This window comes from Calypte anna, chromosome 1 (genome assembly GCF_003957555.1).
Source record: "Calypte anna isolate BGI_N300 chromosome 1, bCalAnn1_v1.p, whole genome shotgun sequence".
NCBI classification, from domain to species: domain Eukaryota; kingdom Metazoa; phylum Chordata; class Aves; order Apodiformes; family Trochilidae; genus Calypte; species Calypte anna.
The window spans coordinates 29,792,875-29,820,164 of NC_044244.1; the positions used below are offsets into that span (position 1 = coordinate 29,792,875).

The 27,290-nt window shown below is 39.0% G+C and overlaps 1 protein-coding gene across 1 annotated transcript in view; it reads left to right on the forward strand.

Annotated features, from left to right (window-relative positions):
• Nucleotides 1-27,290, forward strand: part of TMEM117 (transmembrane protein 117) — a 202,746-nt gene that overhangs the window by 151,297 nt on the left and 24,159 nt on the right. The window contains exon 6 of the mRNA XM_030454385.1: nucleotides 11,672-11,831. Coding sequence (XP_030310245.1) covers nucleotides 11,672-11,831 — 160 coding nt within the window. The remainder of the gene's footprint in view (nucleotides 1-11,671; nucleotides 11,832-27,290) is intronic.

The window sequence follows — 27,290 nt, forward strand, 5'->3', positions numbered from 1 at the left end:
TTTCCACTGCTTGATGATCCTCATTGGAAATAGTTTTTCCTTATACCCATTCTGAAGCTCTCATTTCAAATACATGTTGTCTCTTGTTATGCTGCCATTTACTGCTGTGAAGAGTCTGGCTTCATCTTCATGCCAAGCTCCCCATGGTCTGGGTACCTGCTAGGTGCTCCCAAGGCCACTTTTCCTCCAGGCTGAACTCAGCCACATCCCTCTGCCTCTCGTCACAGGACAAGGGCTTCAGCACCCAACTGGCTTTAACATGTTCATTTATTGGTGGTTTTTTATGTGCTGAGGGGGTCAAAAACTGGTTGTGATATTAGAGGTATGGTCTAGCAACTGTGGAGCAGAGGGAAGTAATGATTTCCCTTGATCTATTGGCCATGCCTGGGCCATCTACTGGGGTTAGTAAAACCCCAGACATTGTTTGGACCTCTTTGCTGCCAGCACACATGACCAGTCATGCTCAGCTTGCTGTCTCCTAATGTCCTAAATTTTACCTCCTAGGGTAAAATTGGTATTCTTTGGAAGATTTCTGACAAAAAAATGCATTGCTCAGGAGGCAAGATTAAAGCTTTTTGGATATCTGTGTTTGTTTATGTTGGAGTTTTTTGGAAATACATTTAATCAAAATTCAATCACGGTTTTAGATGAAAGAGTCTGCATTTATTTAAAGAGCTGTGCAAAAAAGCCCCAAACATTAAAGAGCTGTTCAAAACAATTGTAATTATATTTTGCTTTGACAGGATTTGCACGACTGTAATTGTAAAAGGCACCACAGCTGATAAATGAGAACTTATATCCCATAGATTGTGTCGGGTATGAAACCTAAAATAATGAGAAATTTCTTATTCCCTCAAACTGTTATATAGGTAAAATATATAGCTAATCTAGTCCAGAACACAGAAAGCTATTAAACTAATATGATTAGCTTGTTCTAAATTGGAACTGTTAGTTTAAAATTTTGGTTTTGGATATAATATGTTGTCTGAAAAGCCAGGGGAATACAAGGGTATACATTACAGCCCTCCCACCTGCTCTTATCAAAAGCTTTAAGAACAGCAACATGACAGCATTTGGGCAAGGACAACGTGTTCCATGTGTTCTACGAAGATAATATCAGACTCTGTCTTTTTGATTGTGAATTACAAAGCATTAAGGACAAAACCAGAGAGAAAATGTATAGGTTTTTTTCTTGTTTCTTCCAAAAACTTGCAAGGATAATTTTAAGATGCACCAGCATCAAAATACTTTGCAAAGTAATTTCAGTTTCTTAAACTGCATTTTAAGTCCAATTATTTGCTATAAAGACAAAGTCTTTAAGCAAATAAACCCCAACTTTTCAGTGGCATTTTTCATTTGACAGTTTCTAAAGAGATTTTTTTTTCATTATTGTATTCAAAGATGAGTTTTGACAGTGACAAAATAAACCAATTTTTTTTTCAATTCAAGGAGGCTTTTCACTATTTTCTTGAAAGAAATTAAAACATTGAAAACTGCCTTCAGTTTTGATATTCAACTCTAGATTCAGATGCCTGGTATTTATGTCTTAATGATGGTTATTGAAATGCCAGCTCCTTCTACAGCTTGCTCAGATGGAACCTGATGGTTCCAACGCAGATGGTGGTCGTTCATCTTGCCCTAAGTAGAATCTTGCATTTAGTCAGCTGAATCATTTTCCAGACTTCCAGATAAACACAGGTACTGACTGTAATTTGAAGTGTGTAAGGGCACAGCCCTGGTAGACATCACACAGAACTCAGAGGAGATCTGAGTCAGGCCCATATCACACTTAAATGCACACTAGTTGCATGTAAGTCAAGGCAACCAGATCTCACACTACATCTCTCTTGACTGTAATGAGAGACCAGGTGTGTTATCTCACAAGTAGATTTCTAGAAGTAAAGACCTATGATTAAGTTTCTGGCTCTATCTGAACTCCTTATGAAATGTTTTAATTGTACTAAACTAAACCATGTGTAAAAATATTCTGTGTTAAAAAAAAAAAAAGAAAGATCAGTTGTTCACTTGGCTCTAGCCAAAATGTAGCAGACTTCACATATGATTTGGGAAAAATTTTTGAATAATCTAAATGCAGAAAAGACATATGAGTCTATAATATCCTGACAAAAACATTCAGAGTGTTGTCTATGTTCTAAGATTTTGATTGGTGCTCAAGTTTAATTAATTCTGAAATAAACTGTGAATACAAACAGTGATAGTAAATTCAATAATTAGGAAATATTGAAAAGTTGTTTATTAATGAAATTATTGATGTATTAATTCATTGATTTTTGCATTCTTTATGGCTATCTTGTTGTTAATTGAGACTTCTGAAAATCAATTTGTCTTAAATCAACTATCTAGAAGTACATATGAACCAGATCAAAGGTAGGCTTGAAAATGTAGTTTTAAATCCACATTTGGGATCTTACTTTCTAAAATTAGAATTTAATAGCATGTTTCAACTTGGGAAAATCAAGGAGGAGTTGGGATATACCTCTATCTCCTGCTATACATCTGAAAACCCTAAGTCTCTTAAAGTAGCATTTCAATTACCATCTAAATGCATTTGAAATGGGAATTGCCTTATAAATGTAAAGACATGGGTTTTTTTTCTGTTTCAAAAGCTTTTCCTGTCTGCACTGCAGGGAATTTAAGATTTCACTGTGTCCTTATGAGAAAAGGAGACCAAGAATATTTCTCCTCATAACCAGCTTCTGTGACAGGTACTGGGATGCTAGAAACATGGGAAGCCAAACACATGAAGTGTAGCATCTAAAAGCCTGGTTATTAAAGCGTTCAGATCATCTCTTAAAGACTGATAGACAAACACCTGGTCTGAATGACACAGCAGAGGTATTGGCCCCTCATTTGCCTCATCTCCTGCAGCTGAGAGGCTGCTCTACCTTCTTCCTCCTCAACCACAGCAGGAGTGATGCCCAGCTCTGACACAGCTTCCCTCACATTACAAAACCCAGCCCTTTCACAGGAAAGTTCCACGTGTTGCTGAACTGTCCTTAGCCTGACTATAAACCATTTGCACTGAAAAATTGCCAGGCGAGTGTATCCTGAGGCATATTTGATGCTCTCAAAACATTTTTGAAAATCTTGTTTCTGCTGTTTCTCGAGTCAGCTGTCTTCCACCACCCATTCTGTTGACACAGTTAAGTGATGTATGCTCCTGAAACTGAACCAGAAAAATGGCTTTCCTTTACTTTATCTAGAATTGTGGGCTTTTTCAAAATTCTCTCTACCAGAGTTAAGTAATTAACTTCGAACTTTGGAAGTTGAACATGGAGTAGAGTTCCTTGGATATAATTCATGTGAGTCCTATACCGCCTTGCATATGATAGGTGTTGATTGAAAATGTTTCTTACAAGCCAGATGACAAACCTTTTTAAACTGTTTTTCCTTTTCTGTGTCACAGATAGGAAATGGCATTTGAAACTTAAAGCTTATGCCTGATGAGTTTAATTTAAATGAGCTGCTGTTTGAAATAGATAACACTTTCATTTTAGTAAATTAATGGTGTGTCAAAAGAAAACTCAAAGATGCTTCTACCTATAATAAAAAATTGATGCTCTCTAGAATTCTAATATTTCACCATGTGATTACATTACCTAATCTTATTCATTTTATTACATGAAACATACTAAAATGTTTCCTCTGTGCATTAACATAAATATAATTTCAGACTTTATACAAATCTTTGTGCAAAAAACCCCAAATAGCTCTGGAATCATATTGATACATTCTAATAAAATGGCAGCTGTTGCAGTCAAAGGATAGAAGTAAAGCAAGGTTTTTGGAAGAGGTAATATCTTTTCTTTGACAAACTGATATAACTGGCAAAAATAAAATCATGCTGTTTACATTTGCAAACACTTTTTTTTTATTATTTTTCTAAGAAAAATGAATTCATAAAAAGGCAGGATAGACAATTATAGTTTTGCCAAACACAGAGCATTCTTCAGACTATGTGGTATCTGGTTTCTTCAGTTCACAAGGGAGAACAACAACAAGCATAGACTGGAAGAAATATCTGGAAATGCTGAATTCTCAGGCTGTGCAATACCTGCTAATGATGAGCATTTATAAGCCTGCACCAAGATAAAGTTTCCTTTGCTATTCCCTTTCTGAAACAGAGTATGGCAGAGCTTGTGATTTCAGAACAGATATTTCAAAACTGCCAGTTACTGGCAAATACTGAATTACCTGAATTACCTGCTCATTACTTCCTTCTGTTGGATAGATGGTAGAAATACAGTATTTTGTGACAAGTTTTTTTAAGAGATAATGGAATTAAAAGTTTGAATTGAAACTAATTTTCTTCTAATTGGTATTTAACTAGAGATAATTAAGTCTTTTTTGGTAGTAATCTACATTAATTTACTTTCTTCCACTTATTTATGCCTGTGGAGCATGCTGTGGGGAAGGTGCTGCTCTGAAATCTGGCAATAGTATTATTCCATATCTCTACCACATATTTTTCCCCATCAGGAAAGCACACACAATATTTTAATAAAAGAGATCCAGAGTAATTAATTTTCCAAATATTCCTAGATATTTATTGCTTGTGACTTCTAGAGTGTGTCCATATGAACAGTTCTTTAGTGCAATTCTGAAGTGAATCTCCCAGTCATCTCTCCACCTGCCCTTTGGTTCATGGCAAGGATTGGCCTTGGGGTGCAAAAGTGGGATCTGGTCCAGGTTCATCTTCAGTGAAGGATGGATGCTCTCTGGGATCTCACCCAGTAAGCTGCAGCTACAGATGGGTGCTCAGCTCAGCCCACAAGGTGCAAACACTGCAGGGTCCTCACCATCAGCTGTGACACTCTGTGACACCCTGCTGCCTCCTTGCCCTGCAGGAGCTGCTGATAAAGGCAGAGCTCTCACATCTTTGCTCTACCTCCCTTCAGAGCACTTCCCCAGCACTGGCAGGAGAGCCACGGCCACCAGGAGGTTTGAAACCATGCTGCTCCAAAGAACCCAGATGCTTTTCAGCAGCATGTGTCATGTGTCCCTTACACTTGCTTAATTGCAGAAGTGGTGCTGACACCGAGCAACAGGCTGACTAAATATTTTATTTTAAATGCTTATAGAGTTGCTATTTTTGACAGATTTAATCACAGAACCCGTCTTAATTAAAGCAGCTGAAAGAAAAAGTGTTGGCATTTGCATATGAACATCTGCAGTGGCATTGTTCTTTATAGTTATTATACACTATGGGATGGTATGTTTGGCCAGTGCTGATTCGGGGACTAAAAAATTATGGAAAGTATTTAACTTGATGGATGATCTTTCTTTCCTGAGGACTGGAAAGCATTTCACAGGGTGCTTTTAACTATTCTGGCAAGTTAATGAAAAGCTGACATTATAAACCACAGTCACTGAAAACATAAATAATTATTTATAAAACATTGATTAGAATTGCATTTCTGTTTCCTATAGCACCACCTGAAGCTGAAAGGTTTGATGATTACTGATTAATTGCCAGGTGGTTTTGCTCAGTTTAAATATAACTACAGTATATACTAGTTAATTTTCTTTATTTAGTATGTTCACATATATATTATATATTTTATTAAGTATATGTGGTCATTTCCTTAATTAATAGAAATAGGAGCACAGACCTTATGATCTCATTTCTTTATTAATGTGTCTTTCTGTCCCAGATGTACATAGTACTAAGCAATACCTCATTTGTGATGCTTAACAGTTTTTAAATAACTCAGCTTAGTGGCAATTCTGTGTGAAAGTGATTGAAAGTTCTACCAGTCATGCAAATCGAAGAGCTACTTTTGACTAAGTACAGGTAGGATTTTTTTTTTTAAAAGGTGTAGTCAAAGGTCAAGATACTGTTTTTTGCCTTGCATAAAAGACCAAATGAAGATGAGACAAATAGCCAAAGCTTGTCTTTCATCTCTTCTGTCAGTCTTAGCAGAAGTCTTGCTATCTGATCATCAAAGCTGCAGCTTGATAAAAGATTTGGCAGAGGGTCACACAAGGCGGAAGAAAATTATAAATAGCTCTAAGTCACTGATAAATTGAAGGTAGCATTATCTTCCTCTTATGTATAGCTGCACAAAGAATTGTGTTTGATATCTGAGCAGTAAGAAATGACAATTTGAGACATGAGGTCCCTTCATAGACCAGAATTTGGGTTTGGTACATTTTTTCCTAATGGTTTGGACATGAAGAATCAGAAAAATCAGATTTGGAACAGTTCTTGTTTCCAACATTAAATGTTCTGTGAACCTGTATACGTTTCTTAGCTTGTCCTTATCTTTCCAGGGCCAAATTCTGTTTTGGTCAATTTTCAACACAGTACAGGCAAATAACACAAACTATTTTCTGAAGATGTGATTGTATGGAGTTCAAGACACTTCTGGCTTGGTCTGGAGGGAATGTGATAGAAATGGTTTTGTGGTGCTACACTGGGGCTGCAAGATGATGAGTCAGGGCCTCCTGGACTCTGCCTAGGGAGTTCCTGAGGTAGGAGGCAAGACACACAAAACAGCAGAATAGGTTGTCCCAAAGAAGCCAGGACCTAATATCACTGCAGAACATTGTGTCTTCTCTCAGCCAAGACCTCTAGGAATGTCCGTAACTTCATGCTTATCATCTTCATTTAGTAAAGCAGTACAGGCAAGCAGTTTGAAGTGCTTTTGACATGGCCCATAATGTTACTGAGTGATTAGAATGTGAGCACTTTGCATGGGCAGATTACAGATACAGCCAGGGAAAGCTCTTACCAAGAAGGCTGCTGGCAGTGCTGTTATTTTGGAATTAAAGCAAAACTAACTGATGTGCCCCACCTGAAATAAAGCCAGAAAATATTACTTAAGTTTTCATCACCACTTGACACTACCTGTAGCAGACTGCAAAGGATGAGTGTTCCCTTTCTCTCCCTTTCTGACCCAGGCTCTCACAGCCTTTCCTTCAGAGCCTGACTTCATGTTTAGGAGAAATCCATCTGCTGCTCTGGCACACAGTGCTTTCTCAAGACAAGGACTTCACAGGCATTGGGTGGTGTCAGAGGCATTTCAGATGGCAGGGCTGGGATGTCCCTCTAGGCAGACAGACTGAAAACTCACATATGGCAGACAGTCTGCACACTTAGTTATTTAGGCTCAACTGTGATGTTCCTTGCCACCCTCTTTGAGAAGTAGTTCCCGAATTGATGGCTTCTGATGAGAGAAGGTCTTTATTTCTTGGTTTATCTGAATGAAGTTACACATTCCAAAAACAAAAACTTCATTGCCAGTGTCTTTTTCTCTTCTACACAGACAAATTTGGGCTCATCCCATTTATAAAGAACTTGCAGTTCATAAGCTCAGGATTTTGCAGGTACAAGACAAAGGGAGAAGAGTTACGTGCTGCTCAGCTAGGGCAAGGAATTGAAACATCTGCTGGGAAAAGTTTCTGGCAAAGAATCCTTCAAAAAAATGTAGGTCCTTGCAGAACTGGATCAATTACTTCAGGAAAAGGTTTTTTAGGAAATCCCAGCCTATCAGTAATTTGGAGTGGATGAAGGCAGGTCACCCTGGCACAGTATTATCTGCTGAAATAGGGCACTTCTAACCCAAATGCATAGTGCTCTAGTTTTGTTTTCTAGGGTTTGTCTTGACTTCAACTGGCCCTACTCTGCTTCTGGTACTTTTACTTGGTGTGGTGGAATTAGTGCATTAGTTTTGTGTCTTTGGTATTTGTGTCCAGGTTATTTTTTTTTTCATTACACTTTGTTTATGGACTATTGGACCTACTGTTTGTTCATGGATATTCCCCAGCAACAGCAGGGAATATGCAGCACTGCCTACAGTGCAGTACCTGGCTACTGGACTGCCCCAAATCAAAGATGCTCTGTTTTCTAAGCATATCAGTCAAACATGTTAATCCACCAGGGTCTGCATTATGCTGTAGTGACAACTTTATTCTAATCACATAATTATGACCTCCACTGAAGATGCATATGTGACCACCATCTCAGACTTTGTGAGGTTCAAGAGAGTTAAGGTATAGGTGACATCTGTAATTAGAATGTATGACTGGTGTCATAACACACCAGCTCTGAATTTTCCTGCCTCTAAATGCTTTCCAAATAACTCATTGAGGTTGGGATATCCACACTTAAGATGAAGTCGGCTGCTTTCTTGAACACTAGGATGGAAGCATGGAGACATTTAAGTGAAGTAATATCGAGTTCTTGGCATAGTCTGCTGAAGATTGCCCACTCCATGTGAATTCTGTACTTGCTATTGATTGTACTCATGTTGAAAAAAATGAATTGTCACAATCATGTTTCTCTGCCAGAAATGGTATTTCTCCATGATGGAGACTGCAAGGTTGGGGTTATGACCCTGTCTGCATGAGGGATTATCTTAAACCATAGCCAGTGACAAAATCTTGCTCACGCCTCTGGCCACTATTGTCCAAAACTTCTTTGAGTGTATCATGTGCTGGGTGATAGATGCTAAGTGGTTCGTCAGCTTGGTCAAAGCTTGTGGTCAAAAAACCCATGTTTCACAAAGTTGCAGAAGGCAGACATCTGGTTTTGACCTTGCTAAGTGTATGAGTACAAATTAATGTGTTGGCAAATGCGAGCAGCCATGTGGATTCAGTTTGGCATGAGTGACTTGGTTTGGCCAAGGCCAAACTCAGTCCTAGCTATCAAAGATGATATACAGTCTAAAAAGATTACCTGCTTCTTGAGTGATTCCTGGCAGTAAAAAATTTCTCTCTTCAAGCTTTTCTTCAGTTCATTGTAGAACTAAGGGGTTATCATCACTGGTATGATAAGCACACTACTGACTTTTCCAGACCTACCTGATAATTTTAACTTCTCAGTGTGCAGTTGGCCTGGACAGTGTTTTTTGCAGATGTGTTTTATTTTTATCCTTCATAGCAACTTTGTGTCTTGAAGATTATGGGCTAGGTTGTAAAATGTATGTTATTGTAGCTGAACAGGTGCCCAGGGCACATAATCGTTCAATACAGCAAGGTAGAATTAGAAAAGAAATATAAAAGTGTATTTCCTCTGTGAAAATAAGTTGCATTTCTTAATATCTGGTACTGAGAAGAGTCAATCCTCTCTCATCTTTCCCCTCATAGCCCTTCTATAAGCTAGAGGGAGACGTCCTGCTGGCAATGTTTTGAATAGTTTGATGACAGATCTTCTTCTCAGAAATTAGCATTGCAGAATAAAGGACAAACTACAGCAGCCTAAATATTGCAGGTTAGATCACATTGGTTCATCTGATACCAGTTTTGCCAATTTAAATTAATTCCTCAGCTTCTTCTAATTCCCAGGAGAATAGGGCAATGCTGTACTGTCACGGGAAGTAAACTGAACTCTAACCTAGATAAAGTCAGTTTATAATAACTCCAAAATAATGCATTGAATATTTTGCTGTGTCACAGTATCATAGGTCAAAAATACAACTGAATGCTAATTATGCTGTTTAATGCAATAATTTAAAAAAATATTTCTAACCTCAGTATTGGTTTCATATTTTCTTATTCTATTAGCAGCCCACTTTCTGCTCCCTTCCCTTCCTATTGGACATTTCAGAATGAATAACGAAGCAGTTTTTTAAGTGCATATGCATTTCCTCAAGGAAATCAGGGCTTGAGCACACAAATTGGTCTTTGCATGCATGCCAATGAAGGATGCATAAAAATGTCTGCCTTTCCTTGCACACATGCCAAATTCTGACCTTCCATGCTTTGAACTCTTGCTCCAAAATTCAAATGCATAATTCAAGAAGACAGAGGCAGAATATTGTTGAGCATAACTTCTGGGTACATGATTCCCATGGCAAACTACACAGACTTAAATTACAGTTCTAAACTGTCTGTACACCTGGGGCTGTGGGCTCCTCAGAAAGAGGACAAGGAAAATCAGTGTGCTCAGTGGCCAGGGCAGCCTACACTGGCTGGCAGACAAGCACAGAGAGATGTATTATTTCTGAAGAACTTATCAGCTAAAGTGGGAACATTTACAAGTGAATTTCAGGGATGAAGGTGAAATAGGTGGGGAAAACCCCCTCAGTAGGTCTCAAGAGACTATATGCATGAGAGAAGTACAGTAATGAATTGCCTTTCCTAAGTCTACCATGCTGGGTATGTGCCAAAGTGGGGCACTGAAAGGTTCAGGTACTGAAAGTTGAGATGGTAGTAAAGCAAATGTTTTGGGAATAAGCAGGCTTGAATATTGTTTAGGTCTAATTAAATCTAATAAGCCTCATTCATTTCTTTCTGACCCAGATGCTGGTAATAGATTCAAGGGACAGGGATATTGTTATGGTGCCAACCACAATGATATGTAGAATACAACTGAATTCATGTATTAAGAATAAAAATAAATGTTCAAATGTAAAAGTGGTAGCAATCAAGTAATTTTGTGTCTCATTACATTGTGAAGAAGTGCAACCCATGCCACAGAAGAATAATACTTAGGAGTCCAAGTGTGTACACTCCTGTTTATGTGCATATTTGTTTTGCCTTCCTACAGAGACAGAGCCAAAGCTGATGTATGAAAAAAGGAACCTACCAACTGGTAGCCTGTCACTACCAGTGTGCAGATTTTTCTTTTACTCTTCTGAACATTTCCCCATTTGGAAGTGTCATGGGAAATATTCTTCACTGTTTTGCAGCCCCTGGTAGCTGAAAATAATGAGACTTTATTGCTGTATAAAAAAACTCCACCCTGTCACAATTATTTAGCAGCGTGTGTGCATCCTGATGTTGATATGTCACTATTATAGCACAGATTTACTGACAGCTATAGCTACCAGGAGAAGCTTTGTTTCTCCTCAAATCACCAGCTAAATTTGCCCACTTCCATGGAACCAGGAATTCAATCAGTCATTGCTGCCAACTCAACAATATCACCAAAGTGAGGCTGGAAATCATTATGCAGATCTGGTTTAGGGGGATAGCTTAGAATGGTGTTTTCTTAATACCATATTGCAAAATTGTATGAATTAGGCAAATGTGTGTTCTGGAATTCTCATAGCATTCATATGGAGGCTCTATTACTTCTGTAATTCACTCGTTGTTGACTTCTCAGAAATGCCATAAGGTATGTTGAAAACTTGTACAAAGAACTTAAAAGACACAAAGCAAAATGTTTCTACAAGCCCCAGAATTTATTAAAAATTAATTTAGCAAAATGAAATTTTCTCTCATGCAGATGTGCTTCTATCAAAAATTAGACTTCACAGTTAGTGCCCTGTGGCTCCTACAGCTGACAGAAGACTTTTCAGAGATTCTACTGCCTTTGGTGCCTTAGAAAATGTTTTCTAAAATACTGTACATTTGAATTTGGCCTGGATCATATGGTCCTAGGTACATAATTGTAGTTTATTTTTTCCAATTCCACTTAATTGATTTGCATATTCAGTGAAAAATACGGAATGAAAACCAAGAGTGATACACCCCAACCTAATTTTGCAACATGTTCAGTACTAAATGTCTTTTTATGAAGGATGCAGCTGACTGCTTTCCTATTTTGAATTAAATGATTTGTTTGTACACTTAATTTTCTTCAATCTCTTTTCATCAGGGGAAAAGTACTGATAAAGCACTAGTTAGAAGACAGATGAAATAGAATGATGCATCTTCATTACTATCATATTCTCTCTGAACTAATTTTTTTTTCCTGTTACAGGACAGTTCTGTTTACTCTGACCTCCGTAGTTGTGCTTGTCATCACTACTGACTGGATCAGCTGGGACAAGCTGAATCGTGGATTTCTGCCAAGTGATGAGGTCTCAAGAGCCTTCTTGGCTTCTTTCATCTTGGTGTTTGACCTTCTTATTGTCATGCAGGTACACTTTCCTAATGTTTCATTCAAGCTGCTGAGGCTGCCTGGTCACTCTATTTCTTCCAGAGCAAATGGTGTTTAGCTAAAAGTACACAAAGGTTTAGTCTGCAGTTGCTGTTACAGAGGCATTTTATGACAGCATTCTTGATGACTTTTTGCAAAAAGCCTGCTGGTCTTTTATTTATTTTATTTATGTGAAAACATTGCTGATTTCTCTTCTTAGGCTACTGGGGAAGAACTGCATGACTTTCCAAATTAGAAGGTGTTTTCTGCAAAACAGCAGTGTAAGGGAAGGGAGTTCTTTTGTAAATTCAAAGCTTCTGTTAGGAAGATGAGAGAAATTCAGTCAAACAGGAAAGAAATATTTCAAGCATTTAAAATATTGAGCATACACATAATATAGCATTTTAATAGGTGAAAATTAGTATTTGCTATTAAGATTCCACTTCCACATGAAGATCTCCACTTTGATGACAGCTCCTTGTACTGCAATGTCTTCTGCCAGCAAAGTTAACCAGGGAGATGATTCCCTGTTGTCTGCCTGATGTCTCCTCCTTTGAATCTAGCTGTGAAGAATGGAATCTGGGTCACAAATATGTGGCCAAAAACCTCCTTCATGTGAGGCTCTACTGAACGCTTTGCATTTGTCTGTGATTCAAGCCTTATGTGAATAACTTGCCTGTGCTCTGTGAAGAATTAGGTCATTTGGGCTGAGGCAAGGAAAAGGAGCATCAAAGGCCTGAGTGGCTTTAGGTGTTAGTCCTAGACATGTTAGATTGCTGAGCTGAAGTTTAGCAAACAATTTTAAAAGTCCTTTCTCTTCAAAACATTGCCAACCAACTCTGCTGGCAAAGACTATTCCCAAGACACTCAGTTCCCTTTAACAAGTTAACTATTGCTTGAGGAGTTATCATAGAAGTGACATTATATAGGTGACACTGTATATATGTGTCACTTTAAGTGACAATATAGTGGTGACACTCAGAATTTATCATTGCTGCACTAGGACATTAAAGCTGCATAAAGTCCCATAGTTGAGTTTTATTTTTGCACTGTCCACCACTGTTCAATGCTTGCTGCTGTTCAGGGTAAGAACAAGGAGGAGTAAAAATGGAACATCATTTTTCTAGTAAGGTTTCTCTTGCTTTATTTTTACTCCCTTTGTATTTTACATTTTGTTTACTGTTTCAAAAACATTCAAGAGAATGCATAATAAATTATTGCACTTCACAGGGCTGTAATGAAAGTGTGAATGGAAATACATGACATATCAAGCTATACTGAATTTGGTATTATCTGCAGGGCAGAGAAACAGAGTTGTCTTTATACCAAATGTTAAATCCTCCTTTCAACTTTGAAAAATGAAATTCCCATATTTGGCCTTGGAGTTGCGAATATAGGGAAGAATTTTATTTGAAAAAGCCTGGGTGGCCCAGGTACTGTTTCAAATTTTTACAACACAAAGCAAGAGCCTCTTTTGAACTACACTATGACTGATGTTTGTATGGTGGAATAATTTATTTATTTAAAGTTATTTGGATGGTGCAACTAAATTGGCATGTTATATTTACAGTTTAGTTCTAGCATCATTGCATTGCAACTTCAGTAAAGTCAAGCTGAGACACCAAATGCTGTAGAATTACATGTTTCTAGAAATTCTTTTTAGTACTGTTGTCTTTTTTATAGTTTTTTTCCTAAATTAACAAGATCTAACAACAAATTGGTAAAATTTGAAAAAAAAAAAAAAAGAAAAGAAAAAAACCCCATGCTTAGTATTAAACAATTTCTGGTTGAGGCTGTTGCTACCTAAAAGCAAAGATGAAGACTCATCTAAATTTTGAGTACAGGCATTTTCTGTCCCTCTGAATGTCAGCATTAGTACTAAGTTTAGCAACAAGAAAAAAAACAACTGAGTTTGGAAACCCATTCTCAATGCTGGGAAAAATAATCACAGAACTGTAGGACAGTTTTGCCGCTATATTATTCTTATTATTAACTATTAATATTCTTCATTATTAAGAAATAGCAATAATAATATTTTCTATTTAGTTAAGCCCTATGTAGTGTACAAATAAGAAATAAATGACTGAGCAGTCCTTGCCCTGAAGAGCTGCCTTTCTTCAATTAGACAGAACCCGACTGACATGTGAAGAGGAAAGTATGGACAGCTGAACCTTATACACTTACACATGAGTGATGCTGAAGGTTATGTGTACTTTTTAGCTTTGGTTTCTATTCTACAACAAACCCTGGCTGTGTCCCAGCCCCACTCTCCTTGTAGTGTGCAAAGGGTTGAGTGATTCACTAAAAAATCAGGGAACAGATCAAGGGGAAAAGCACAGATGAGAGACAGAACAGAAGACAGAGAACTGTATCTGAAATGTAAATGTGAAAGTTTTGACTTCTTAAGTTCTTAATCTGAGTAAAGAGATCATGGAGAAGGTTACAGGACTACAACAGGACCTCATGGATAGTGTGTCATGCTTCTGGCTCAAGCTGTGTTCCTCCCTCTCCTGCCAACCTCCCTGTGACACAGTTCACATCCACCCTCCTTGGAGTAAGAAAAAGAAACCTCAAATGCCTGTTTTAGATGGCTGCTCTGGGTATATTTCCATCTGATTTTAATCACTCTGCCCTTATATTCAACGGTGAGATTGAGGTAAAGTTGGGATGCTTTAAAATATCTACAGTAGAATGACATGCAGCAGGCCCTAGGGGTCCATGTTTAACTCCATGGAGAATAAAGACAAGATAAGAAGAACCATCCCTTAAGGCAGACTCAAAAGAATGGTTATGATGGTGCCATCACTCCAGTCCACAGCTCTGCAAGGATCCTGCTCAGCTATTTCCACACCTGGTCAGTGGGCCAAAGGAGCATTCCCTGTTAGTGTTTTATCAATGAGACTTTTTTTAGAGCATGTCTGACTCTTGCAGGCAGGGTGATTGATCTCCAGTTCTCCCACTGCTTCCTGGCCACAGTTTGAAAGGAATTTAAGTGTCACTTGATCGAGGACATAGTATCAGTGCCCATTTTAGGCTGGTTGTGAGGGAGCACAGAGGTCTGGACAGTCATGGCTGTCAAGACATTTTGTCCAATATAAATACAAACACTGATTTTTGTAAAGCAGAAAATGCACACTTTCTTTCTGAAAAACAAAAAATCAAATTCAGTCCAACACAGGTGAGCATTAGTTGATTTTATGAGATGGTGCTTACTTAAAATAACAAAGTAAAAATCTACATGTTTGGTATTTTTATCCACAGTATGCAGGTGATGAAGATAGTAATTTTCACTATGTATACATATTTTGTATTGTATGTGTACATACAAGGGTAAGAGTGTCTGAAAAGCAGCCTGGTGGGAGTACTGGTGGGCAGCCAGCTGAACATGAGCCATCAATGTGGCCAAGTGGGCAAGAACACCAGTGGCATCCTGGCCTGTATCGAAACCAATGTGTCAAGCAGGAGTAGGGAAGTGATTGTGCCCCTGTACTCAGTCCTGGTGAGGTTGAGCGTTTTGTTCAGTTCCTGGTGCCACATTTAGATCCTGGAGCATGTCCAGAGAAGAGCTACGAGGCTGGTGAGGGGTTTGGAGGGAATGTGATATGAGGAGCAACTGTGGGAAGTGGGGTTATTCAGTCTGGAGAAAGATCAGGTGAGATCTGATTGCTCTCTGCAACTACCTGAAAGGAGGTTGTAGAGAGGCCAGTGTTGGTCTCCTCTCCCAAGAAGCTAGCAATAGGAAGTGAGAAATGGGTTTAGGTTGTGCCAGGGGAGGTTTAGGTTAGATATTAGGAAAAAATTCTTTATTGAAAAAGTGATGAGGATTTGGAATGGGCTGCCCAGGGAGGTGGTGGAGTCACCATCCCTGGAGGCATTTAAGAAGCATTTTGCTGTGGCACTTCACGATTTGTTTTAGTGGTTGTGGTAGTTGTATTATGGTTGGACTCAATGATCTTGAATCAACCTTAATGATTCATTGACTCTATGATGTATATATTTCTGGCATCTATAGCATTCCCTGCTGTACATGGGAATCACTGTAATTTTTAGCCTTGGTTTCAAACTGAGTGGAAGACCACACTTAGGATAGCTGGATATATAGTAATGCTATCGTGTAGTAATGGTATTAATGTAACTTTTTTACTACTTTAAAGAAAAATACACATATTTAAATACCTTTCCTGAGAATGAATTAGGAAAATTGTTAATTAAATTTGTTACTTTGTTAAATTGTTAATTGCAATTGTTAATTGTAAATTAATTTTATATAAATATACAAAATTGGACTATAATCTCACATTTGGAATACCTCTATGGCAGCAAGTAGACAGTAACTCATGCATTAGTCTATATATTGCTCATTTTTGGGGTCTGCTATTGGTGCTTTTTGGTTTGGGTTTGGGGTTTTTTTGGTGTCTTGTTCTTAGTGACTTTGCTAATGGTTAGAGGCCTGTGGTGACAGGATTATTAAACTTATAAAAAGTATAAACACATATTAAACTAATATGTGTCCAGGGAAGATGATTTTTTTTTTACCTCTGTAGCATTGTTTGTGAGCATTTACAGATTTCTCCAAACTTCTGAAAGACCATGGAGTATTTGAGCATCACAGGGGAGCTGCACACCACAGCTACCTAGCTGAGCACTTTGCAAGCCCCATGGTGTAGATTCTTGTACCTCTTATGGTTTACTGCAACTTTTTATCTGACAGTACAATCAGATACAATGTCTGAGTGATTTAAAAGCTACCTGAAAATACTCTTGATTCCAAAAGGAAAAATTTATTCTTCAATAAACTGCAGAAATTCTGTAGCAGCTGAATGGAATAAAGAGAAGCCAGGAAGTGCCTCTGTCTAAGATTCTTAGGGAAAGCTCTTGGATGTAAATCTTTAACCAAACTAGCAAAATAATCTTATCAATACCAGTGACAATACTCATTTAAACAAAGACAATAGAATTGTGTCCATCTGGTAACTAGAAGGAATCCGGTAACTAGAAGATAATTAACAATATTTCTTATGACTAGTGCTGGACCTCTGCCTATGTAGGTATTAGGATATCAGCAGACAGATTTTTTTTTATATATATAATCATTTTTCATAAGTATTTTTCACAGTATAGTTCTTTGTAAATTGTTTTAGCATGTAAGTGTTTTAACATATAATGGATGGCCTGTCACTTGTTTTTGGTGGTGTTGTTTTCTGCACAATGCCTGGTCTTCTGGCTTTGGTAGAGTTTTAATAAGATAATTAGAAGGTTAAGAGATTGAAGAAAATCTGTATTTAGGCTGTTCTGTGTTTTTTGCTTTAGTTCTTTGAAATTCCCTGAGGGGGGAAAAAAATTAAAAAAAAAGATTAAAAAAAAAAGTGGTTAATTTACCTACTTTTTAATGTTACTAATGGCTTTTATGTGCCATTGTTAAACAGTAGCACAGAAACATTATCAGCATAATGGAACAGACTCTGGTCTTGTTAGCAAATACATAAAGTGGGGACAGTTCCATTTAGTTTCAGTTTTACACTGATGGAGAGGCTGTTTTGATTAAAATCTAGTACAATGTGTGAGCATATTGAAAAACACCACCCACAACATAAAGTGCATAGAACTAAGAATTTGCTTCAATAGTTAAAGATGGACTAGAAATTCAGGCTTGTCTACATATAGTGTGTAAAGACTTGATTTTTAGAGGGCTTTTTTGGTTGTGTTTTTTGTGCGGGTTTTTTTGTTGTTGTTTTTTGTTTGGTTTTTGTATTTTTTTTTAATCCATTTAACTTTGCAAATGTAATTTGATTGTAACTTTTAACTGGATTTACACTCAGTAATTTGAAAGAATTTGCACATATACAAATAAATGAGAGGAGAATCCTAATTTAAGCTTTATGGAGAATATAGAGATAGAAGTTTTTCTTTTTAAACAGATAAACAATAAATGTTTTTGTGTTGATAGCCAAAGCTGGATGCATAAAATAATTTTTCATTCCTGTCAGAGTATGTCCTCTCAGCTGTACATTTGATTCGGAAGACACATATAAATTTTTTTGTTTCTTAACAAGCAACAGCAAAAAATACTGATGTATAGTTTGTTCCTGAGGAAGTTACCGAACACTGAATGAAAATGTCCTTCTAAAATCCTCCCCTCTTCAGCACAATAACTTTTGAAGAAGTGAGCATTTGAATGTCAAGGTACTTTCCATCTACCTTTGCTGGGTTTTGTAACTTCTGAAAACACAATAATAAATAAAAGTCAAAACCCATGAGAAACATCTGTGTTAGTAGAGTCAGCAAAGGATTTCTGCAGCGTGTCTGACATGCAGGATTTCTTTATGTGAGGGGTTACTGTGGGTTTTTTATTCAGGTACTACTTGCCCTTCCAAGATGGGTACCTACCCAGCCATGAGGACAGGTGACCAGTGGCAAGTGTTTTAGAGGACTCAGGACAGACAAGAATTCACCTTTTATAAATCTGATGGCAGATCCAGCTCCATTACTGCTGTCCCCAGCCACGACCATATGGCAAGGTTCTACAGGCAGGAGCCATATACTCTGGGCTGCTTTTTTCAGCTATTATGTGGAGTGTTTCATTCTGCTGAGAGCACATTGCACTTCATTAGCAGATTTTAGACATGCCTGTCAAACACCATTACCAAAATGGGTAAGCAATTTGAACACACACTTGTACTCAGCTAATTGTGCAATGTTTGCTGAAGAACCCTACTGTGAGCGTTGGCTCTGTGATACTTTACCTCCCATGGCCTGCAGATCTCTAAAGGAGAAGGGGACAAGTTCAAGTGAGGTCACTTTGAGAGAAACCTTTCTTTCTTTTCTTTCCTGAACTGTCTGTCGCATAAGAACTTTCACCTCTTCTTTTGTTCTTTCTACATCCTCTTCCTTTTATGTATCAGGAAGATTTTCCTTATCTTCACTGATATAAAACGTTCAAAAATAATCCTGAAACATAAAAGTGAATTGGAAGGACTAGAGGGGAACAACTCTTGCTCTAGAGCTTGGTTTGATTTATGATTGCTATGAATCCAAGTGACAGAGTGAGTACATTCCTAATCATGGTTTAACCAACAAGGTGCTAATGCTTATCATGCATTATTGGCACCCTGGTGTTTCTTTCGAGGTCTTTCTTGCCCATTCTAAAATGATCCCTTTTTCTTGAGTCTGTCTTCACAGCTGCTACTCATGGATTTGAAACTGCATTGAATTTCTCAGTCCCAAAGTTCTTTGGTTTATTTCCCTGAGAATCATTGGCTTGAGGGGTATCAAATGTTTCTGCTTTTTATTTTGAACACAGAACTGTAGCTGTCCTCATCTCCACTTTTGTCTGTCCCACCAGACATCTGTTTTTTTCTTAGCTTTCCTCTCTCTTCTGCCTGTGACTATTATTAGGGGAGTGGATTATTTCCTCACTCCTGTGTACTGAGAGGAACAAGTTAGTGTGCTTCTGGAAATGGCTTATTTGACAGCTCCAGAACAAGAAGCTAGAGATGATTTGTGTCCCACATTGTCCCTGTCACACCCCTGGCAGGGAAATGAGGTTCTGCAGAACAGCTATGTGGACCCTCATGGTGGTGTTTTCTGTGGACAAGGGAAAGAGCATGGAAATGTACTGTACGTGTAGATCAGAGAATAAAATAATGCATTTGAAATCCACTGCTTTTATTTTGTAAAGAAACAGCTTTGAGTTTGATGGAAGTGTTTCTGTTTATGTGAAAGGATAATGAGGGGAGAAAAGTGCATCATTGTTATGTGTGTTTAAAACTCAAAAGTTTTTGTAGAATATTTTCAAGATACACCTGAATGTATAAATTATTTTTGAAAATCCTTGAAACATTCCTTTGTAAAGTACTGTTTATTTCTTCAACTCTTTCAGTTACTTTGGGACTAAGAAAATTACAAGCAAAATTATTTTCCCCTGAGAAAAGGTTGGTGTTGCACATTGTATACACTACATTTTAATGACTAGTCTGGTTTATACTGCAGTGTGTTCATTCTGTGCTTGTCTAGTTTGATTTGCTGTACCACTATTGTATGGTGTGGATTTTGTCTAACAAGACATGTGAAGCACAGTATTTTAAGTACATTTCATCCTTCACACTGGTTGCAGATGTTTAAATCTTACTTGGATGCATTATATTTGTCTCAGGCAGTATAGACTCCAGGGTTTGCTTCAGCTGCTGTAACTTGGTGTATTTGTGCTGACCTGAGTCCTATTGTGCCAATTCATATTGGCTGAGGGCTGGGCCCTTTTTTTAGCTATGTGACTCAATTCCTCATTTGCTGAAAAGGAACAACTGTAGTTCTTTGCTTTCACTGGTTGTCTGATTGTGTGCTTAGCCCCTAAGGTGCTCAGGGAAGGATGCTGTCTGAATTGGTAGAGCTTCTAGCATAATAAGGCATCAGTCCCAGCTGGAGCCTCTTGGCTCTGAGATGACTACACACAAAAGGAATTAGCTGAAAAAGCTTCTCATTTGTCACACTCTTCCCTTTTAACCCTGACAGTAGGTACGTGCCACACGTGTGACACTGAGACCCTTCTTTTGCAGGGGAGGTATTTGCCTGACATAACAAAGTAGTTCTCCAAAAGCAGACATAGCATTTTCACACACTGCCCACTGAAACCACCATACCCAGCACAAGTGCACAAAACCTGTGGAATTCTGGGGATAAGAAAAGCTGGAAATTGTTTACAAGTCTTTGATATTTTCATCCTCAGTTCCAAGGAGAACTTTTCACAGATTCTGCTATAATCAGTCTGTGATAGGATTTATTGTTATAGGGTGTATGCCTGATGAGTGCTGCATTGCTTAAGATTATATTGCAGTGATGTATGTTGATACAACAGTAATGATGACATTCAGATAATTGCAACTCTCCACAGCAATTCTCTGGTATATATTATTTTATTGCAGAAATTTGTTTTGAAATGAGTGTTGTTACATAGGTTTTATCTAAAAGTGAAAAATCTGAGATGAGATTGAATCTGGTTCAGTTGTTTTCTAAGAGACAGAATTGCATGCAATTCATAAATGCAGCCATGTGAGTTAAAGGAAAAAAAAAAAAAAAAAGATAAACCTTAGTTTGCCATCACTAGGTAAAGTGTTGCCTTAAGACAAATTTTATGCCTATCTATATCTTACCTTTAGCTACATGGCACACTGAACTCACAGGACCTAGTGACAGGTTGTACTTGGACATACAGATCCACCTAACAACAATACTGAGTTCAAGTAAGTAGAAGGAGCAAAACCACCTTGGTTGCTCTTAATCAGACCTTAGAGGGACACAGAAACAATATGTCTGATATTGTTGCTCCAACTAACAGCATTATTTCTGCAGAGCTGGTTGAATGACTTTTTATACATCCTTGGAAAGCTTGAAACCTGTTATATAAAACATTAGCAAAAAAGACATGCACACTTTTATTGCCTTTGAGTTCTTCTAATGTGCTATAAAGCTGTTGCTTTTCTTTGTATAACAAAGGGAACGTATATAGTTAATAACTGAGTATCTTGAGATACTGAGTATATTAGATATTTTGCATCTTTTAGAGTCAGACTTTATTGAACCCATCAATAAGTAATTCATTGTCATGTGTATAGAGGAGGAGAAGGATTCCCTTGTGCTTTTAGTTATATGAAATTATAGTTGCAATGGTTTCTGATTTTCAACTGACATTGAATGCTCAGCTGTATTTTATTTGGTGTCATGTCCCAGTGGGTTGTAGCTGTTGTGTAAGCATGTCCTTAAGACAACCAGGCTTCTACTTTCTTACAGGTCAGAAGCTAAAAAGTTTCTCTTTTCTGATCATGTTTGCCTCCCTCTTGTGTAGTGTTCATTAGGGATTCCCCAGCATGTCACTGGGGAATCTGCCAGATCTGCCAGATAGACTGGGGACCAGCATTGCATGACACACTGTGAATCTGTTTCCCAGTGGAGCAGCAAAGCAAATAAATCCACATGGCTACAGAGTCTCCCAAATAGTCTCAATAGCACATTGTATCTGACTTTGGACTGTACTATGTCTCTGCTGGTCCTCATATAATTAAACTCTTCTCTCTCCCCTGTATCCAGGTGTTATATGCAATATAATTTTTCATTAAGATTTTTTAGAGCCAACAGGTGCTGTATGTGCATTAATGCAGCGTTGCTATTGTTGAAATGCTACAGAGACAAAAAAAATGTTGATCAAACTGGGAAAGTGATATATTTTTCACCTCACTCCCCCAGTACTTGACTGCTTCAGTAACCAGTAATGCTGAGCTTGTCTGATGCCAGAAGAGCACAGTTTCAGGTAGCATGTGATGGGTACAGCTGTCTCCGTGTGCCTTCATCTCCCACTTCTTTAGCAGGGAGGGCAGCTGCAGGCATGGAAGGGAGGATCTATTATCAACCAGTCCAGGGTGAAGCTCTCAGGACCTCTGAACCCAGTTACAGTAGGCACTGGATCCATTTCCCTCTTGGAAAAAGATAGGTGAATGGAAGAGCCACTTCCAGAACTGTCTCTAAGCAAGGCAGCCCATGTCCTAAGGCAGCAGTTGCCAGAGGAGGTTCGACGCTCTCAGAGGGCTGCAAGGGAGAGAGGGGCTCAGGGATCACAGCCACAGCTGCAGCTCCATGCCTGGTCACCTCCAGTTCAGTTCAAAGCAGCAGTCTGCAAGCTTTCTGAAGAAGGACCATGGCAGTAGCCAGCTGGTTCTGCTGGCAGGGTTGCATAGAAGCAGGGAGAAAGAATTGGAACTGGTTGATCCCCTCAAGTCTTCTTCCTCCATCTATCAATGCTGGAGGGTGTGCTGGAGGCACAGAGGCAGGCTCAGAACAAATGTGGATGCTGGTGGTGGAGCCCCACTCCCAGGATGACATACCAGTATTGTTTCAATGACCCAAATCTGGCAAAACTGCTTTTCTACTGCTGCTACCAGCCAAATTTGGCTTACACCTTCAATGAGTTTTTGTTTTGTCCTGGTCAACTGTATTTCCATCTCTTCAACAACTTTAGAAGCCTATGGTACACTGCATTTCTAAGTGCAGCTATGGCTTGCACCCTCATGAGCATCAACTATGTGATGCAGTCATCTAGATGACACCACTGTCACTGGTTTGGTTGATATTGGTCATTTTGGGCTATGATTTTATTTCATCTCTCAGGATAGACATTGGAGTTCTTCTCTTCATATCAAAGAAGCTTTGATTTCACCCTATTAGTTCTCAGTGAGCTCTGCTATGATGTTGTTTCCCACATGAGGAGTTAATGATGGAAATTTGTGGCTACATAATCCATTTTATCACCTGTAGATGAAAATGAGAAAGTGGTGTATATCTCTTTCTAATGTATCTCACCATGGATTTAAGGATATAATCTTACAATCTTATCCTCCTTCTTGTATATCTCTTTGCTTTTAGTTTCTCTCAGGTGGTCTTTGGGCTTGACTGTATATAGTGTGTGCACTAGATTTATATAGTCTTTTCATTCCGCTTCAGAACTGTGTGCCCAAAGTGGAGAAACAAACAATCCTCAACAGCAGCAGTGATCTTATGGTCTATTTACGAGCAGGTGGCAGAAAAAACAAAGTAATGAAGTGGTCTGCTTTACCAGGCAGCCTGAGTTAGAGGAATCCAAAGGGACTGTTGCCACACCTTAATTCTGTGAGTTTACCTTTTGCTGGCCTCGATTTGGCAGTAGTTTCTGCAGTCTGTGTTTAGGAGAAAGCAGCTCAGACCATCCAGACTGTGCCCTGCAGCATTTCTGAAGGCAGCGTGCTCAGTGCTGCACCAGCCACCTGTGGCTGCCGCCTCCCCACTGAGAGCTGCAGCATCTTCTCTTGGCTGCAAGTTGAAGCTTTTTGTTCTGACCTTAAGTTGTGAAGCAACAGCCACATCTTCTGAATGAATGTTAAATACCCCTGGGGATGCTTCTGGCAGCTGGGCCAAAAAGTTACTGCACTAATCCAAATTATACAAACTCCCACTATTCCTCAAGGTCAGGATGCAGAGATTTGCATATCAGGACAAACTGTTCCAAAAACAGGGGAGGAGGGAAGGAAAAACATGACAAAAACAAATCTGATATCAGAAATGAGGAGATGATGATTTTAGCAACTTAGATACATTTACACATTAAAAAATGCTGTTAAAAATGAGACACCTCTACTGAGGCTGCAGAGTCATGCTTTCAGAAGTTAGGAGATGCCAGAATTAAGGGTAGTGGTATGAGCTTTTCACCCCTATTGTGTGTATGCAGTAAGATACAACCTTTAATTCTCTAGTCACATTACCAGTTTTCCACAGGACCTCTGTCTCACTTGCTGGACTAGATGAAGGGTGTCCACTTAATGAGAAGCTATTCCATATTTTGGTTTACCCTTTCTGTGCAGCATGTGGCCTCAGACCCTACTTACCGCACACTACTGAAACGTGGATATGAATATGAAAATCTATTTCCTTGAGGGTTTTTTTGTGACACTCATCACTGTACTTCCTAAGGGCTTTTCAAGCTTTAATATAGTTATCTTCACAATAACCTTCACAATAGCAGTAATATTGTCCATTATTGTGCACATTTTATACTGAGGCACAAAGAAATTATAGTCAAAACGTCCCTAATTTGAGATGTCTGAAGACATTATTATGAAAATTTATGTTATTACCCATCCTTTAGCTGAACAATTACCTAACTGGGGGAGGAGTGTCTAGCATAGTATTTCATTAGGAGCAGACAGAGCCACATATTTACTTGATGTCATCTTATATATTACTACATCAACAGCCCCATTTCCCTTGTAGAATTTGAACAGTTGTAAAAGCAGTTTCTTTACTAGAATTGTACCATATATTTAGCTACATAAGAAAGACTTATTGCTTTTTATGCTGATCTTAAAGGAGTGCAGGGCTATGCACTACAGGATTCTTGCTGTCCCTATGGATATTTTGTCAGCCCTTCCTCTTCTCCCCAAAGGCAATATATCCAGGTCCAAGTCTCATTGCTTTCAATACTAGGCATGGGCATTTTTCACGTGAATAAATCTCAACTTAGGTGGGATGTAGAGGCAGTCGCACAGAAAAATAAAGGCCAACAATTTATAACTGCTTGGGAATAGTTTCATTTTAGAAAGTCACTTATCTCACAGACATGTCATAGCAGTGCTAGCCAAATTCTGGGCCTCCTGGCAGCAGTGAACCCATAACAAGAGGGAATTGTTTTCACATCTGCTGCCTCTTGCATTTACCCCCATCCTCCCACACACCTTCCAGGTTCAGCTGCAGATGCAGAATGCAGGACAACTGCTGGGGTGTATGTCACTGTATATTCCCACCTCACAATCACAATTTAGATCCACTTTAATGCAAAAGAATCATGTTTTCTGGATAAAACAGTGTGTGATTGTGTGACTAAGTAAGAATTATACTGTGCAATACTGTGCATACACATGTGGTACAGATAACCTTAGCCTGACATCTCCTAATTCATGGGTCTTCACCATTGAAACCCAGAGACGATTCCCATAATGCAGGACTTTTTGTGTGCATATATTCTTTGACAAAAAGATAGCAACCTGAAAGGCAAAAGTCTGGCATATGGAGCTGATGTCATCTTATCAGGGTACTGGAACTGTTAGCTCCCCTACAGGCATGCTTCCATGTAAGCAACCTCCTAATACTGTGTTTTTTCTTCTGATGAGCCACTTCAGAAGGAGAAGACAAGTACTTTGCCTCTGGGCTTCACATCTGCTTGTTAACAGCAGAGGGTGGTGATAATTGAAGTCATGGTGACTGTTCCAGACTCCAGAGCCAAAGAGACACTTGCACTTTGCGACAATTTCCCCAAACTGGGCATTTTTCTTCCTGTCATTTCCAGATGCTACCTCTCTGCCCCATTCTGGGTCTTCCTCATACCTGTTTCTGTGACACATCCCACTACTTTTATCAAGTTCTAGTCTTAAGTCTTTGAATTACTCAATTATAGCCTCCACATTCAGTGAATCCTAATCATCCACCTCAATACTGCTGTCCAACCCCAAATCTCTCCTTTTCTCCCTTCCCTTTCTCCCCATGTCAGTCACTTTTCCTTAGCCTGTAGGTCCCTCCCACCACTCTTTGGCACTCTACCCTCTTGTCCTGATTCAAATCTCTCCCCTCCTCCTGCTTCTTCTGTGTAGGCTGTTTTGACTTCCCTATCAAGCCTTTCTCTCTCTACACTCATTCCCCTTCCCAGCATGGCCCAGGTGGATTCAGCCTTCACTGAACCATGTGGCTGCACACGGGTATGCCAAGCCTTCTGCTCACCCTCTTTGAAAGAGCTGGGAGGGAGGGAGGGAGGGAAGGGAACCAGGGATTGGGCCACTGCATCCCCATTGGACTCAGATCCAGAGCCAGGAGCCTTCCCATCTTCCCTCAGCTCCAGGTTCCTGGCTCCATCTGCACTCAGAGTACTTGGGATCAGTAATTAGAGGAAAGTTGGCCCTCTCTCCCTTAGCTTCAGTGCAGGACCAGCTCAGTCCCTGTTTGAGAGCAGCTCAGAATCCTGCCAGCAGCAGCAGCAGGGGTGTGGGAGGCAAAGGAGGAATGGAGGATGCTCTGTCTCTCTTCTGAGAGTGGCAGTCTCATAGTCTGATGAGCTCTAGAAGCTGAGAAACACAACAGCATGCTGAGTGATGCACAGTTTGTGAAGATAGATGTTTCTGAACCTTTAGCTAACTTGGTGTAAGTATGAAACTTACTGACTTTTCAAAGGTAACAAACTCTCCCAGTTTGGGGCAAATATTCACAGGGAAGCAAAAGGCACATCTCTGACACAGTTACTCCCTTGCTAAACTGTATGTCTCTGCTTCAAAGGATGAGGCATTTCTACAAAGCAAAGCAGTGTTTTTTCTCTTTGGTCTTACTCTCAGAAGTGTTTGAGTGGTGGTAGTTGAAAATGTCAAAACCCTAAAACAGAAACATAGAGCTAAACAGAAGAAAACAGCCTGAGGCAGACACCTGGCATGGGCTCTGTTCAACCCAAACAGTTAAATTTGGAAAAGTTATAAGCAAATGAAGTCAGGATGTTGTACACAGGCACACTTGAATAGTATAAGCAACAGTGCTGTGACTTCTGTCTGTTCTGTATGACACCTGCTAAATGGATATTGGGTGCCCTTGTTATACGAATTCCTCCAGTGCCATTTCTATAGCAAAATAATCTCAAAACTGCTCTCTTCTCACAGTACATATAGTCTGTTGCATTTCTTTCTTTTGCACTTATAAAACTACACTCAAGGACTGAGAAGGGTGAAAATCACCAGGCTTCCTCATACAGAGTTTTCTCTCTCTGTGGTTGGTAGGAATCCAGAAGGAAGAACAGGCTCTGCCCCCTTCACCTGCTGCATTTCAGATTGACAGAGGTGAGGCTCTTCCCAGCACTACAGGATGTTTTGTTCCACCATCCTCACTCCATTTTTAGCTTCCACTTAGACAG